At 35.2% G+C, this 14,613-nt stretch overlaps 1 protein-coding gene across 2 annotated transcripts in view; it reads left to right on the forward strand.

The window, feature by feature from the left end:
* Positions 1-14,613, forward strand: part of ARL15 (ARF like GTPase 15) — a 417,783-nt gene that overhangs the window by 193,442 nt on the left and 209,728 nt on the right. For both annotated transcript variants that reach the window (XR_014326122.1, XM_082836809.1), the window contains exon 4: positions 88-296. Coding sequence is in view for 1 of the 2 variants with exons in the window: in XM_082836809.1 (XP_082692935.1) it covers positions 88-296 (209 nt within the window). In the remaining variant the exon portion in view is untranslated. The remainder of the gene's footprint in view (positions 1-87; positions 297-14,613) is intronic.

Raw genomic sequence — 14,613 nt, forward strand, 5'->3', positions numbered from 1 at the left:
TGGTTTCCAACAGGAAATTACTCTTGGGAACTTTTTTCAGTTGCTGAAAGCTGTTTTTAAAAAGAGAATTTGTTTTGTTTTTGACAGGGGCTGATAATATCCGGAAATACTGGAGCCGCTACTACCAAGGATCTCAAGGGGTAATATTTGTATTAGACAGTGCCTCTTCAGAAGATGATTTAGAGACTGCTAGAAATGAACTGCACTCAGCTCTTCAGCACCCACAGTTATGCACTTTACCGTTTTTAATATTGGCCAATCATCAAGACAAGCCAGCCGCTCGATCAGTACAAGAGGTATGTCTCATTAAGGCAACAGCTCTTTGTCTTGTTTGTTGACTTTTGCTGCCATGTTGGAGTCTGAAAAGATTCCTGTAATTGGAGAGATGCTGGTTATACTGTTTTGCAACATGAAACCTAAGTTTTTTTAGAAAACAGACAGCCTATATCAATCTGATTAAAAATTATTATTCACACCCATAACCCCACTTGGAGACCATAGATTTTTTTTTTTTTAACTGTTTAGCAAAAGTTAAAGGATTTCTAGGAATATATTTCTCATCTATTTTAAAGGGCTAAAGGCCTGGTCATTTAACATTTTTTTTTTTAACCTCGACAGCTTACTTAGTTCATTCTTCTTTTCAAGGAATGCGTCGTGCGTATTACCATGCATCACTTGCCCTCAAATGTCGTGTTCTTGTCTCTCTGAAATGCTCACTGTGGACGAGAAGCAATGGGTCCTATTCTGTAATCAGCCAGGCTGAAAAGTGACGTCTTATCTTGCAAGTTCCATGCCAGCAAATACCTTTTAGTATGGACCCATTCTTTATCTTCCATATTTAATTTCATTTCTTAGCTTGTATCTTTCCTATAAAAGCATGAGACTAATTCTGGGCAGATAATCAGTGTCTCAGCAGAGTTTCTGATTCATGGTACTAAAGTAATAAGATATGTGAATAGCTTTCAAAACTTAAATTATAGTGAATTTTAACCTTAAGAGTAGTGAAATCAAAACTTTTGATGTATTCCTTTACACCTGTAACTTTCAGGATATGTTCCATTACTTCCCCCACGCACCCCCCCCTTCAAAAATTGTGTGCTTCTTTTTTTTTTTTTTACATCTTTATTGGAGTATAATTGCTTTACAATGGTGTGTTAGTTTCTGCTTTATAACAAAGTGAATCAGTTATACATATACATATGTTCCCATATCTCTTCCCTCTTGCGTCTCCCTCCCTCCCACCCTCCCTATCCCACCCCTCTAGGTGGTCACAGAGCACCGAGCTGATCTCCCTGTGCTATGCGGCTGCTTCCCATTAGCTATCTACCTTACGTTTGGTAGTGACAAAGTTGTGACAAAGCAAGAGAGAGGCATGGACATATATACACTACCAAACGTAAGGTAGATAGCTTGTGTGCTTCTTTTAGTGACTTCGGAATAATAGAAACCACATTGCCCTTTAGTCTGAAAATGGCTGAGGAGCCCAGGACATAACATGTTCTAACTCCAGACTCTCTCCCACTTTGTGTGGGACCCATGGGCAAATAGCTTTGTCCCTGTGCCTGTCTTCTCACCTGTAAAATGGGAATAATGTGATTTTTTTTAAATGAGGAGTGAGTGGGATTAATTTGAAGTGTAGGAGGTACTGTATCTAGAGAATTGTCATTTATTTTAGAAAAGTAGTAAAGAAGGCAAGGATTTCTTATTAAATAGAGCTTTAGAGCTTATGTGTATATTTCGTTGCCTCACTCAGAATTAAGTAGTTAGCACCTTTTTCCTTTGTAGATTTTGTGAAATACCTTATGGATAACATTAAGTGATTAAGATGAAAAGAGTAATACAAATCTATTTAGACAGTCACCAATGTGCAGATCTTCAGCGTTGTAATTGGGTGCCTTCCTGATCTGTTCTTAAGACCTCAGGTACATCTTTTACCTTCTTAGCACCAGTTTTTCTGTCTGTAAAGTGGATATAATAGTGTATAATGATGGGTAGTTATGAATGTTAGATTAGTTTATGTTTACAAGGTGCTTTGCTGAAAATGCATTAGTATTCTGAGATTCATTGTGGAAAATATAATTTTTTTTTTTTTTGCTTTTTAATTTAAGAAACTGTTTATATGTTTCCATAGACATCAAAAAAAGAAACTAATGTGTTCTTTAAACCTAATATATGACCCATGGTAATCCTCCATAGGAATTAAAGACTGCTACGTTGAATAAAGGAAGCTTTTAACAATTGATTGCTTTGGAGTATGCCATGTGGGTGTTGGCTGGCTGTCTCTCCTAGGAAAAGGGCAACTATCTTTTTGTGATTCATCTTTTAGTAAGAAGAAGTTGTGAATGTAGAGTAATCATAGATATACTTTGAAAATTATTCTAAACTTGTATATACTGGAACATATGTGACTTTGACTTTTCCTTTTTACTCATATCCATTTTAAATGAACTTTCCTCAAAATTTTGACTTGTGATGGAATTTGCAAATACCATTTTGAGGACTGCTCTATGTAAAGCATTTTCCCTATGATTATATAAACACGTACTAGGCCAGGTGCATGTTAACATTTTAGACTGCCCTAATTGAATCCATGAACAAATTCCATTGTAGATCTTGAACTTATCGAAACATAATGAAGTACTTAAACTTACTTTGGATTTGGGAGAGAAAGAAATGGAAGCTTCCTATTTTCCCCATTCCTTGAACAGCAGAGGTTTCTCAGTGTAGTTATTATGATGCTTTGCTGCAGTACTCCCAGGAATGTTTATACCTTATTGTTAGCCTAAAAATGGAATCTTAAACTTTTTTATAAATAGTAACCTCAGAATGGTTGGGAGTAGGCACGAGTAGAAGAGAAGATAGAAGATTGAGAAGTGAGCAAAGTTACGTGTTACTTGAAATATGTTGAGAAGTCGTCATCTGTTTATTACTTTCTTTCCTGATCCTAAAGGTATTATTACGTGCTGTGCGCTGCTCTGTTGCTTATAAACATTTTTATTCATTTGTACCTGCTCATTTGTGTGCACTTTGTGGAATTTCCAAATACTAAAAAGATGGTGTTTTACTCTGCAGAATACCTGTGAATTGTAGGTAAAATTCTGTTCTTTCAGAATCAGGGAAAATGCATTCAGTTTACCAAGAAGCACAGAACAATTCTTTGATGCAGTTAAGAAAAGACGAGGCATAGAGGCTTGTTGATTCTTCCCCTCCTCCCATTGAAATTATTACATTTTGTGCTTAATGCATTATGCAGAAATTTTGCAATTATTTATCCTGTCACTGGAGTAAAACTTTAAGAATTCATTTATCATTTAATGAGGATATCAGGTTACCACTGAGCTTAGAAGCTGGTAGGAGCCGGTGAAATCCAAAGGAGAAAGCTGAATTATCACTTGGATTCCAACAGAGGATGAAAATCATCAGGAAGTTATGTATTTAGTTCCCTCCTCTATGATGTGAGTTTTGCTAGGTTTGTGTTGAGAAGTAAGTTAAGATAGGAACAATGGTTAAAATTACTATGTAACCCACTGACAGAGGGCAACATGCCCAATTATTTTGTTGCCCTTTTAGAAAGCAAGTGGAGTCTTGTGCATTGCATAGTTTCCCTTTCTGTGATATACCTACCTGGCAATGACCTATGTTTAACTTACCAGAATTTTAAGATTCTATGCCTTGAGACTCAATAGTAGAAACATGTTTTTTTAACAAATAAGCTTTTTTTTTTTTTTTGTAATAACAAAACACTGGGAAAAAGAACACCCTTTACATACTGTCTGAAAGCCAAGCAGTTCTTGCAACAGATGTTTGTTGTATTCACTTTAGGGAGGTGTAATTACCACAGTTTTCCAGAATTTACTCATATCAACTATTTTCCTCTGCAGAAAACATAATATGAAAATCTATAATTATGTCAAGTGACCCACTTGATTCATTAGGGAAAATTCTGGTCTAATATAAATGATAAAGCTTTCTAAGACGAGAATCATCTTAAGGGTAAATAGATTGGTTTTTTATTTGTATTGAATTGTAATTGTATCTAATTTGTTTTACAGCTCCCATAGGAGAGCATACTTCAGTTCTGAAGTTATTTAATAGATCAGGAGGATTTTATGAGAAGTTAAGTTGATAGAGTAGCCAATAAAAGTAATCCTGTTTTCCCTCGACACAGTTGCTGATTGCGATTCTTCTACCTCCTAGCTTTTTCAAACCTTATTCTCATTTTATTGGGCATTACCATGTCTTATAAAATAACACATTTTGTCAACATGAAAGAAACAGTTTATCCTTTCAGCAATCTAATCTGATTTGATATTCATTCATCTCCTTAATCCAAAAGTATTTAACTTTTTCAGAAATAATACATCAAAAATATTGAGTTAACTTGAATATTTTATATTAAAGCCAATATTAAGAAATATGAAAGCTAACACAACATTGTAAATCAACTGTACTTCAATTTAAAAAATGTAAAAAAGGCTGAAAACTGTGAAACAGAATTTTGAAGTAGAATTGTAAGGTCAGATGACACTATTTGGTTCCATGGCTCATTCATTGTAGCATAGGAAAATCCAGCTTGTAAATTAGGATGTCAGCATTAAAGTTGAGATTTGTAGTCAGGCATTTCTCAGTTTTTGCTCAATTGTAATTTAGTTCGTTATTGTGATGTACATAGAACGTGGTGTTCTATTTGAGAAGAATAGAAGAGTATTTGTATTTCTGTCATGATATAAACATTACTTTTTTAAACCATGTTTTGTTTTGATTATCAATATTCATGTTTTTTGAATAGTACTTTCAGTATTCACCATGTCATGAATAGTTTATCTAGTTCTCACTTCTTAGTCTAGACATTTTCTGGAAGAGAGTGCTAATATATGTTTTATGTTGTTTAACTAGTACCTTTAAATACAATTACTTCTTGTTTATAGACCATTATTTCTACGTCGTGTACTTTTCCCCTTTCCTACAAAGGGCCAGAGAGAGTTTTGCAAGATTGAAATTTTTGGACACTGTTTGTCTGTAAATAATCCACTAGTTTAAAATTTCTATATTTACACTGCTTGACAGGAGAGCTGTTCTTTTCTGGTAGTTCTATGAAGCAATGAATATCATCTCTGATTTTACATGACCGATCTTTTATTAGAAGTGCAAAGCAGTGTTTAAATCACATAAAATCTCAGCGTAATTTAATATTACTTTCTGTATATGGAGAGAAATGAGTGTGTTTGTGCGCGTGTGTGGTATAGTCATTGTAAAGTGTCGTATACTTTAAATCTTAAGAGTCTTCCAAATATCTTGACCTGCTTCTTGGCAGCATTTTAGAATACCGATTCGACTTCAGTATTGAAATAGGTATGAACAGTGTACATACCCATTGTGTGAGCAGTTTGAAAACTCCCTTATAGGATGTACACTTATCCTAAAGTGATATAAGAGATACAACTTATTTTTTGTCCATTCCTTACAGATGTACTCCATTCTGTTACAGTTTAATCTTGGGGAAACAATGAGAGCGTTTGGAAGTTAGTTTTCCATTGAGTGACCCAGTGATCTCTTGAAACTGTTTACTCACTTGCAAGAGAAGCTGAAATCGCAGTCATTTCAGTAGTTAATTACAAAAGTGTCATTATTATAGAGCAACTTTTAGAGACTACTTGAAACAGCCAGAATATTTTATTTATTGTACTTAAAAAAATAAATTTATTTATTTATTTACTTACTTATTTGTTTGTTTATTTACTTATGGCTGCGTTGGGTCTTCGTTGCTACGTGCTGGCTTTCTCTAGTTGAGGTGAGCGGAGGCTACTCTTCGTTGTGGTGCGTGGGCTTCTCATTGCAGTGGCATCTCTTGTTGCGGAGCATGGGCTCTAGGTGCGTGGGCTTCAGTAGTTGTGGCTCGTGGGCCCTAGAGTACGGGCTCGATAGTTGTGGTACACGGGCTTAGTTGCTCTGCGGCATGTGGGATCTTCCTGGACCAGGGCTCGAACCCATGTCTCCTGCATTGGCAGGCAGATTCTTAACCACTGTGCCACCAGGAAGTCCCTTTTTGTATTTTGATGTGGTTTTTCTTTTTATATGCATTCCTTGAAAAAAAATTAATTTGCATATTTGATTTCATTGCTTCTAAATCTAGTCATCTTGATCTCACCATTCTAGGGAGCCCTGCATACCTGTGTTTCTTGCATCCACCAGGCAATATGATGAGAATATGCCCTGCCCACTGAAAACTAAAGAAATTCCCATTAACAAATATGTTACATAAGAAAGGTCCCTTCTATCAAGAAAATTGTTTAGGTGGGATAACAAAGTAATACATTTGAAAATATAAAGTGTATACGCAAAACGAATTCATTATGTTCTTTTATAAAACCCCCATTTCTTTCCACTTTCTTCCTTTATTCAGTCACATGCATATCTTCATGTTCTGTAAAGCTGGCAAGTTTTGGAACTTCTTCCAATTCTTACTTTCCTCCTCCAGACAGTTTAGTGCCCAGCTCTCTCACCTGTAGTACTTTTCAGAATTCCCTGGTTGTTTACATTCCCAAATCTCCTCCCTTCCTCCCTTCCTTCCTATCCCCCAACACAGACCAGAAAGAACAGACTTCCTTTCTGTTTTTCACAATACCCATATTAAAAATCAGTGTTATCTTCTAATTCCTGCTAAGAAGCAAATGAAACACCACAGATTTAACAGGTTAATGTGCTTGAGAATTGAATTCCCTTTTCTTTTCTCTGTCATTTCATCTACTACTCACTATTCCTGTTGCCGTAGGAAAACCACCTAAAGCTTATGTGTCGCAACAAGTTTTCCTGGATACCAATGACTGAGATAGATGCCCTCCTTGTGACTTCCCAAGGCATCCTGGTCTTAGCCTAATCATAAAGATTAGAATTAATTGCCTATTAACTTTTCTGTCTACCCTTCAAGATTGCAAGCTACTTGCAGGACAGGAGTTCTTGTTGGTTTATGTCTCTGGGCTCACTATACGTTGTTTGAATGAGCACTGCCTCTGAGTCTTTCTGTATGTGCTTCCCTGTTGGCTTAATGCCATCAGCTTTGTCTAGATTTCCCTACTCTCCTTTTACTCGGTATGAGTCATCTATTTCCATCCTTGAATATAAAAATTTTCCTTTTCCTCTGCATCAAACCCTGACCTTTGAATATTGCTCACGAGCCACATCTTCTATGAAACCTCACCACTCCAACCATGTTAATAGTGTTTAAAAGCTTCAATCTGTTAACTACCATATTTACAAAAGTTTGTTTTAATGTCTTTTTATGTACTTATATTTGTTCACTTGAGGACTTTGCTTACAACAGGTTACTGTTTTCTTCCCAAGTCCCTCATAAAAAGTGAGGACATCCTGCCTGAATAATATTATTTTAATATGTTTTTATTACTTGCCTGTCTTTTAACCACATAGAGCTTAGTTCACTTGCTAGCATCACAAACTGTCTTTTACTGTTTATATTTCTCATGTGGAGACTGGTATGGTACATGGTGAAACTCTATGGGAACATAGTTGAGATGATTTTAAAGCAATGTAGTCAAGTTAATAAAAACAAATTTAGCTGTGTAAATTAATAGAAGTATTTGTTACATTTGTGAAACTTAGAAGGATTTTTAAAATTCTTACATTTAACAGTTTTTCTTCCTATAAATACTTTACAATAATGAACCATAACTAATACAGTTAGAGTTTGATTTTATCCAAACAATATTATTTTATTTCTTCGTTATTTGAAGCAATATGTATTTGATTGGTTGTACTGGTGAACTTCACCCTTTATATCTGTATTTCAATTTTGTAGTTTGTAAAAATAAGTATTTGATTAACTCTCATTCAGCAAAGGCAACAAATGATTCTGAGGCAAGTTTCCAGAATCATTTCCTTGGTTCTCAGTTTTATTTATTCATTTCATTTGCAAAGAAACTCAGTTACTACACATTCCAGAGCTTACAAAGTTAATAAAACATTTGTCGAGTTAAATTTATTTCAAAATAGACTCATAGTTAATGCCAGTAAGGTGCTTTGAAGATAAAAAGCACAATAAGTGTTAGTTATTATCATTATGATAATTATTATCATTATTATTATTACATAGTGTCTGCCTAAAAATACCTTTGGTTACTCTGGGATGGCTACAACTAATGAGAGGGGTTAATCTGCTGGGTCTTATCCAGAACTAAGGATTTGAGACTTAATACACTAAAGGTTTTTTGTTTGTTTGTTTCCTAAATAGATCAAGAGATATGTTTGTTTATTCTCTTCTCTAAAGAAAAATAAACTCCCTCTAGTGCAGAACCATCAGAACTCATTTTGAATAGTTTGAATATTTTCTTTATATAATCTCTCAAGAGATGTCTGAGGATAGGTTTTCTGAAAAGGGTCTAAAAGCATAGGCATTGATTTCTAAATAGAACCCTTTATTTCTTAACTATTTCTCAGTTGTATAACAGCTCAAATTTATAATTTGTATGTACTAAAAAAATAGAGCACGATTCTAGGAAGAAAATATGAGAGCTTAATTCTTATTACAAAAATGAAAATTTACGCCTTTGGGAAGTTACAGAAATAACAACTAATTACATAAATTAACTCCAGTGAGAGTATTTTACAGCGGATTCTTTAGATTATTCTTTATAAAGAAGACTTCAAGATTAAGCTAAATTCCTTGCAAGGTACTGCAAAGATTGTCATCCCATATCAGACATAAGGGAAGTAGTGAAACATTTTAACAGGCAGATGTATGAAAGTCACATGTATACCAAGCCTCATAATCAGAAAGACATTAGTGACATGTCTGAAGAAGACATTCCCTAATATTATTGCAAATTAAATAAGAAAAGACCTCAAGAGAATGAAAAGAGAAAAGGTGCCTGGAGCCAATGAATTACAATTGACAACCTAAAGGCACTTGAAGAACCAATTGCTAGAGTGATTGCAAAGCTATTCATAGTGTGCAGCAGACAGAGCACAGCCAAAAGCTGGAACAATGCCTCCAGTTCAGCAATATTGCTTCAAAAGAATGGAAAGAGGGGAACGGGAAGAGCCACTGACCCTGAGACCAATTTCCAGGCAGCTGCACAAACTATATACTGTAATTAAAGGTTTCGACCAGTAATCACAGCGAAGCCAGACTACAGAAAGTCTAGGGAAGCAGCAAGGTTTATAATGAGGCAGACATCCTTAACTTAAAACATGGGAAAAGCAGGTAAGAAAACCAGTCCATTTCTGGCAGTGACTTTGAAAAGCTCGGCTGTGGTAGCACAAATATGAAAATCATGTATTTTTAGACTTCCTCCTGTAAGAACAAAAACACGTAATGAAAGATACCTGCTTTCATCTGTTGAGATGAATAGACTACTCTGCTGCTCAGAAACAGGCATTTTCTCCTTGCCACTTTAGTTTTTTTCTTTACCTATGAATTGCATGTGCCTTTGATGAAAACAATGAACTAGACGTGGGCAATGGTACAGACAATAGACTGAATGGTGCTTAGAAGTGGCCACTCTTCCAATGAGCCTGGGCTCTGGTAGAAAAGAACTCATCCACACCTGAGTAATTTGTCTATAGAACCTCTTCTACCTTTTGTTCACTGGTGTCTAGACTCATTCTTTTTCTTTCTTTAGTAATATCTCTTTATGTAGAATTCCATATGCAGCCACAACTCTCTTATTTAAATGTTCACATACCCACTTTGAGTATTCGTTTCTTGAGAAAAGGGGTATCTAGTGGTTCAAATGCAGGTAAGGTGCAGACTTTCAGTACAAACAACAAGGTGTTCTTACAAGAGTCGAATGAATAAAACTAGCATCTCTGTTTGCAGGCACTGCATAGTTCCTTCCAGACTGGGCCTATTAAGGTCTTTAACTTCATTACTAGAAATTCTGAAATCCAAATTTCATATAAATCCTTGACCAAAAATTTTTAAAAAAGAACATCTACAAGTTTTGTACTCGTATGTAAAGGAAAAGATTCAAGTAGAATTTCATTTTGTTTTATTTAGGCTTACAATTAAACATATTCAAGTGTCTGAACTCATTAGTGTGTGTATAGACTGACTGAGTTTAGTTCATTCCACACCTGAAATAAGATTATGGAGCTTGAAAAGAATGCTTGTAAAGAATGTTTTGACAGTAAATAGCTCCATAAAATAACTGGAATTGTTTTCATAAGTGATAAGTAAAATCACTTGAGCCTTATGGGAAGAAGGTTCTATGTATGAACTGTGAAATAATTTGGATGTTGCATAGAATGATATAATTTTAACATGGAGAATTTGTAATATATTATTTATTTTTAGACTGTAGTTATGACTGATAATTTGTCAAGCCAAAAGAAGTCTTTACTGAAAGGGGCCAGGGTGGAAAATCTGGGTAACTTGTGTGTAGCTTAGACAGGAGAACAAAGAAATAATGAAATGAAAATAAGAGCTTGGCAGGGGAATCCTTAGAGAACAGCTGGTTGAAGATTGCAATTGTTAACAGTGCTATAAAAGAAAGATATTCTGTCATCATGATCTAGCACACTGCGTTGAGGAGAAGATTGAGTAATCATCAGAGGGATCCTGAAAAAATAAACCAAAAAAGATCTTGGGATAGAGGTATAATCAATATGCAGTAAGTAGTATCATTGATACGGTTATTATTGTTATTACTGTTATGCAAAAGCAGATCATATGCCCAGACAAATGCCGCGATTTTCCAAAACATAAAAACATAAATTCTTAAGAAAGAACACCTTTCTTTCTTGTTATATATATTTACATTTTACTCAGTTCTAATATAGTTTCATTTAAAATGGTACTTGTCAAACTTATTGGAAAGTGAAGTCTAAATATTTGAATTATTTAAATGTGTAGGTAGAGATTCATAAGTGTAAAAATTGTTTCTGCAGGTTTGGAGCAATAAAAAATGATACCGAATTTCCATATTTTTATCTCGACCTGATGTTTTTTCTTTAAAGCTCAAGTCTTGATATCTTTCTGTTTTTTCTTAATAATAGCTTTTAATGATTTTTATATTAATACGCAAACAAGCTCATTTTTTTTAGGTGGAAAGGGAAAACAGACTTTTAACATGAGATCACTAGATTGCTTGAGCCTGTTATAGTTAACAGAAATTTTTTATTAATATAGCTATCTCTTTTACACTTTACAAAAAGCTCTCTCCGTCTTTTTTTTTCTGTCTTTTAAACTTTATCAGCACAGTTTTCTGCCCTAGGGAAATACCCTCTTTCTGTAATGATTCTCAATGTGCAATGCCCTTTAATTATTTAGAACATTAGTTCTAGCAGTGTTGATGCACAAAGTATAGAATATTTGTTGAATCTGCACTAACTCCATATGAGGCTCTAGACATTGCTTCTTTTGGTAAAACACTAGCTACAAATCTGTGTTTTTGTAGTTTCATCTGTTAAAAAGGGAATATATAAAAATTGTAATTCCTTTAGTACTTGTTTACTTGTTCTTGTTTGGATTCTAGTGAGTCAAGATTTTGTCATATGGTTCTTTAGCCGTAGTAAAGCTGAACTGAAAAATGTGTGCTATTAAAAATGTCATGTCTTTAAGATGTTTAAGCAAGAGATATGGCTGTAATTCCTGGATTTACTTTCACTGAAATTATTTTTAGAACAACAGCTCTTCTCTGGCTCAGTCTGAACACGAATATGGACAAGTTTATAAGGAATTGTAGTTAAGATTACTTGACCCATTCTCTGTCAATTAAGATTATATGACTAACATCCTATAGAAAATGTGTGTCTATCATTTTCACTTGGATCTCCATGGAATATTACATAATCTTTAAAAATCCATTTTAATTAATAATCTGAATAATTAATAAAACCACATAGTATACTTTTAAGAGGGTACAAAAAAGTATACAGTGAAAAGTATTCTCTTTACTCCTCATGAGCCCTGTTCCACTCTAATCTATAACTCTCAGCCTTCAGCCAGCCTACATTATTATAAAACTTTGAATATCAAAAGGTTAGGAACACCAACCTAATGCATTTTGCTTAACATAATGAAATATGAACTATACATTAATGAACGTAATTATATTAAAGCTAGTACTTCTCATATAATAGCAGTAAAATGTTACAATTATTTCAAGAAAATTAATTTTAGTAGTTCATTCTCTAGATTATTACCATGAGTTTTAAGCAGTTTATTAAGTCAAATTAGCAAAACTCCAATTCTGATTACACGAGAAAGATATATTTGATTGTATGAGGATATGTATCCAAGGAGTCATACTCAAATTATTTAAATTATGAAAATTTCAAACAGGGACTTCCCTGGTGGCACAGTGGTTAAGAATCCACCTGCCAATGCAGGGGACACGGGTTCGATCCCTGGTCTGGGAAGATCCCACATGCTGCGGAACATCTAAGCCCATGCACCACAACTACTGAGCCCATGTGCCACAACTACTGAAGCCCGCATGCCTAGAGCCCGTGCTCCACAGAAAGAGAAGCCACTGCAATGAGAAGCCCGCGCACCACAATGAAGAGTAGCCCCCACTCGCTGCAACTAGAGAAAGCCCGCGCACAACAACGAAGACCCAACGCAGCCACAAATTTAAAAAAAGAAAAAGAAAATTTCAAACATACAGATAAGTACAGAAGATAATATAACAGAAAAATTCATCCACCCAACACCCAGATTTAGCAAATATTAATATTTTTACCATATTTGTTTCAGAGCTTTTCTTTAAAGAAACAAATCATTAAACATGCGTCTAAAGGCCTTTGCCCTCAGTTCTTCAGAAGTGAGTCTGTGTTCCAGGGCATGACTGTGCCGTAGTTTTTATTCATTCATTCTCTTATTGATAAACTTTTAGGTTGTTTCTAGGTTTTTGAGATTATAAACAAAGTTGTTGATGATTATCTTTGTGTTTCCTTTTGTATTTTTGCAAGCATTTCTCAAGTATATAATGTAAAATTGGAATTACTGGGTCAGAGGACATACACATGTTTAACTTGAGGTGTATTTAACTTGGCATTTTGGGTTTGGAGATGACAAGCAGTAAGACTCTGAGGTCAGAATCTGGATTTAAATCCTGCTTACTGTTGACCAGCTGAGTCATATTGGGCAAATACTCAATACTTTAAGTCTGTTTCCTCATCTGTAAAATGGGGATAATCCTAGAACTTACCTCATAGCGAGCAGTGAGGATTAAATGAAGACTGAGCCCATAGAGAGCGCTCAGTCAGTATTAATCGTTGCTCCTTCCCCTCCTCCGGACGGCGATGTTATGAGGATTAAATGGCCCTTATAACTGTGTCTGGTACAGTGGCCCGTCAATGCTCGTCAGATACACAAAAATGAGACAGAAAGTCCATCTAGGCACAAATATTTATATGCTTTCTGAGGGTACTCAAAGAATAAATTACAAATACAAAAGAAACAAAAACAAAACCTGAAAGGAAAACAAAGAAGCAATGAGGACCTTATACAACCCTTACAATTTTTGTTAGATTAGTTATAAGCAATTAATTTATTTTACTTTCATATATACAGAGTTCTTGTCAGAAACTGCTTTTTTTTTTAAATTGTTAAGCTAATAAAACATCCTTTCCTCTTTTGTTGGGATGAAACCAGAAAGATCAGATCTTTCGGTGATTTTCCCTTGCACAATTTGATACTAAAGCTTGTTCTTGATGATGTTCCAGATAGATCATTCTGCCTTAATTTTTTAATATGTCAGTTTGGCAGTACTGTTAAGTTAGTAGCTTTGTCTTTAAAACAAAAAAAAAATACAAAAGCAAATGTAGAATGTTATGCTTTGCCAAAGCATAAAAATAAGGGAGTTGCTTGCACTAGCTGTGGACCTACCTGCAGATCTCTAGGTTTCTGGCAGGCACCACAGAAGCCAGAAATCTGCTTTTTATAGTGTGTCACTTGGTGTGTTCTCAGGATGTGACTGACAGTCTTGTTGTTTCCTCTCTTTGAAGGCCCAAGAGGTTACTCGGATTATTTTAGAGTGTTCGTCGTCGCACCAATTCTTACTTTCAGATTTAAATAGAATCTTCTTAAGCCTTAAAGGTGGATTACTTTGCATTACTTTTATGGCTTTTCAATGTTTTGGGACCTATTTAAGAGCCCTCCTAAAAACGGGATTTCCTGGAGTGTGTTTTCTTTTGGGGGAAATTTTAAGGATTCCTTGTGGACTTTCCCAAAGTCCCAAATTTACCAACCAGAAGGGCCTGATGGAAACAAGTTACTTAATAAAATAAAATGAAAACTAGGTGTATGAGGAGAAAAACCTCATCGTTATCTCTGTTCCTTATAATAAATCAGACCTGTGTGTGTGTTTAACAAAAAGGAGGGTGTGCTTCCCCCCCCCCCCCAGCCCCGCTTCATTCTCCGTTTCTTTTGATCATTGATCTGGGTGACCCCATGCTCAGGGGTTTTTTTCTTCATTTGACATGGACAGATTTTTGAAGTAGAGCTCTCCTTTGGGAAGGCCAGCCAGTTCCACTTGACTAACCTGTGATCTAATGACAGTAATGCAGGGTTACAGTGGCCATTTTGTGCGCTTTGAGGAGGATGGCCAGACAGAGTGGGAGAAAGGCCATGTCTGCGGAGAAAAAGAGAGGCAG

This window comes from Leucopleurus acutus, assembly GCF_964270905.1.
Source record: "Leucopleurus acutus genome assembly, chromosome: 3".
Lineage (NCBI taxonomy): Eukaryota > Metazoa > Chordata > Mammalia > Artiodactyla > Delphinidae > Leucopleurus > Leucopleurus acutus.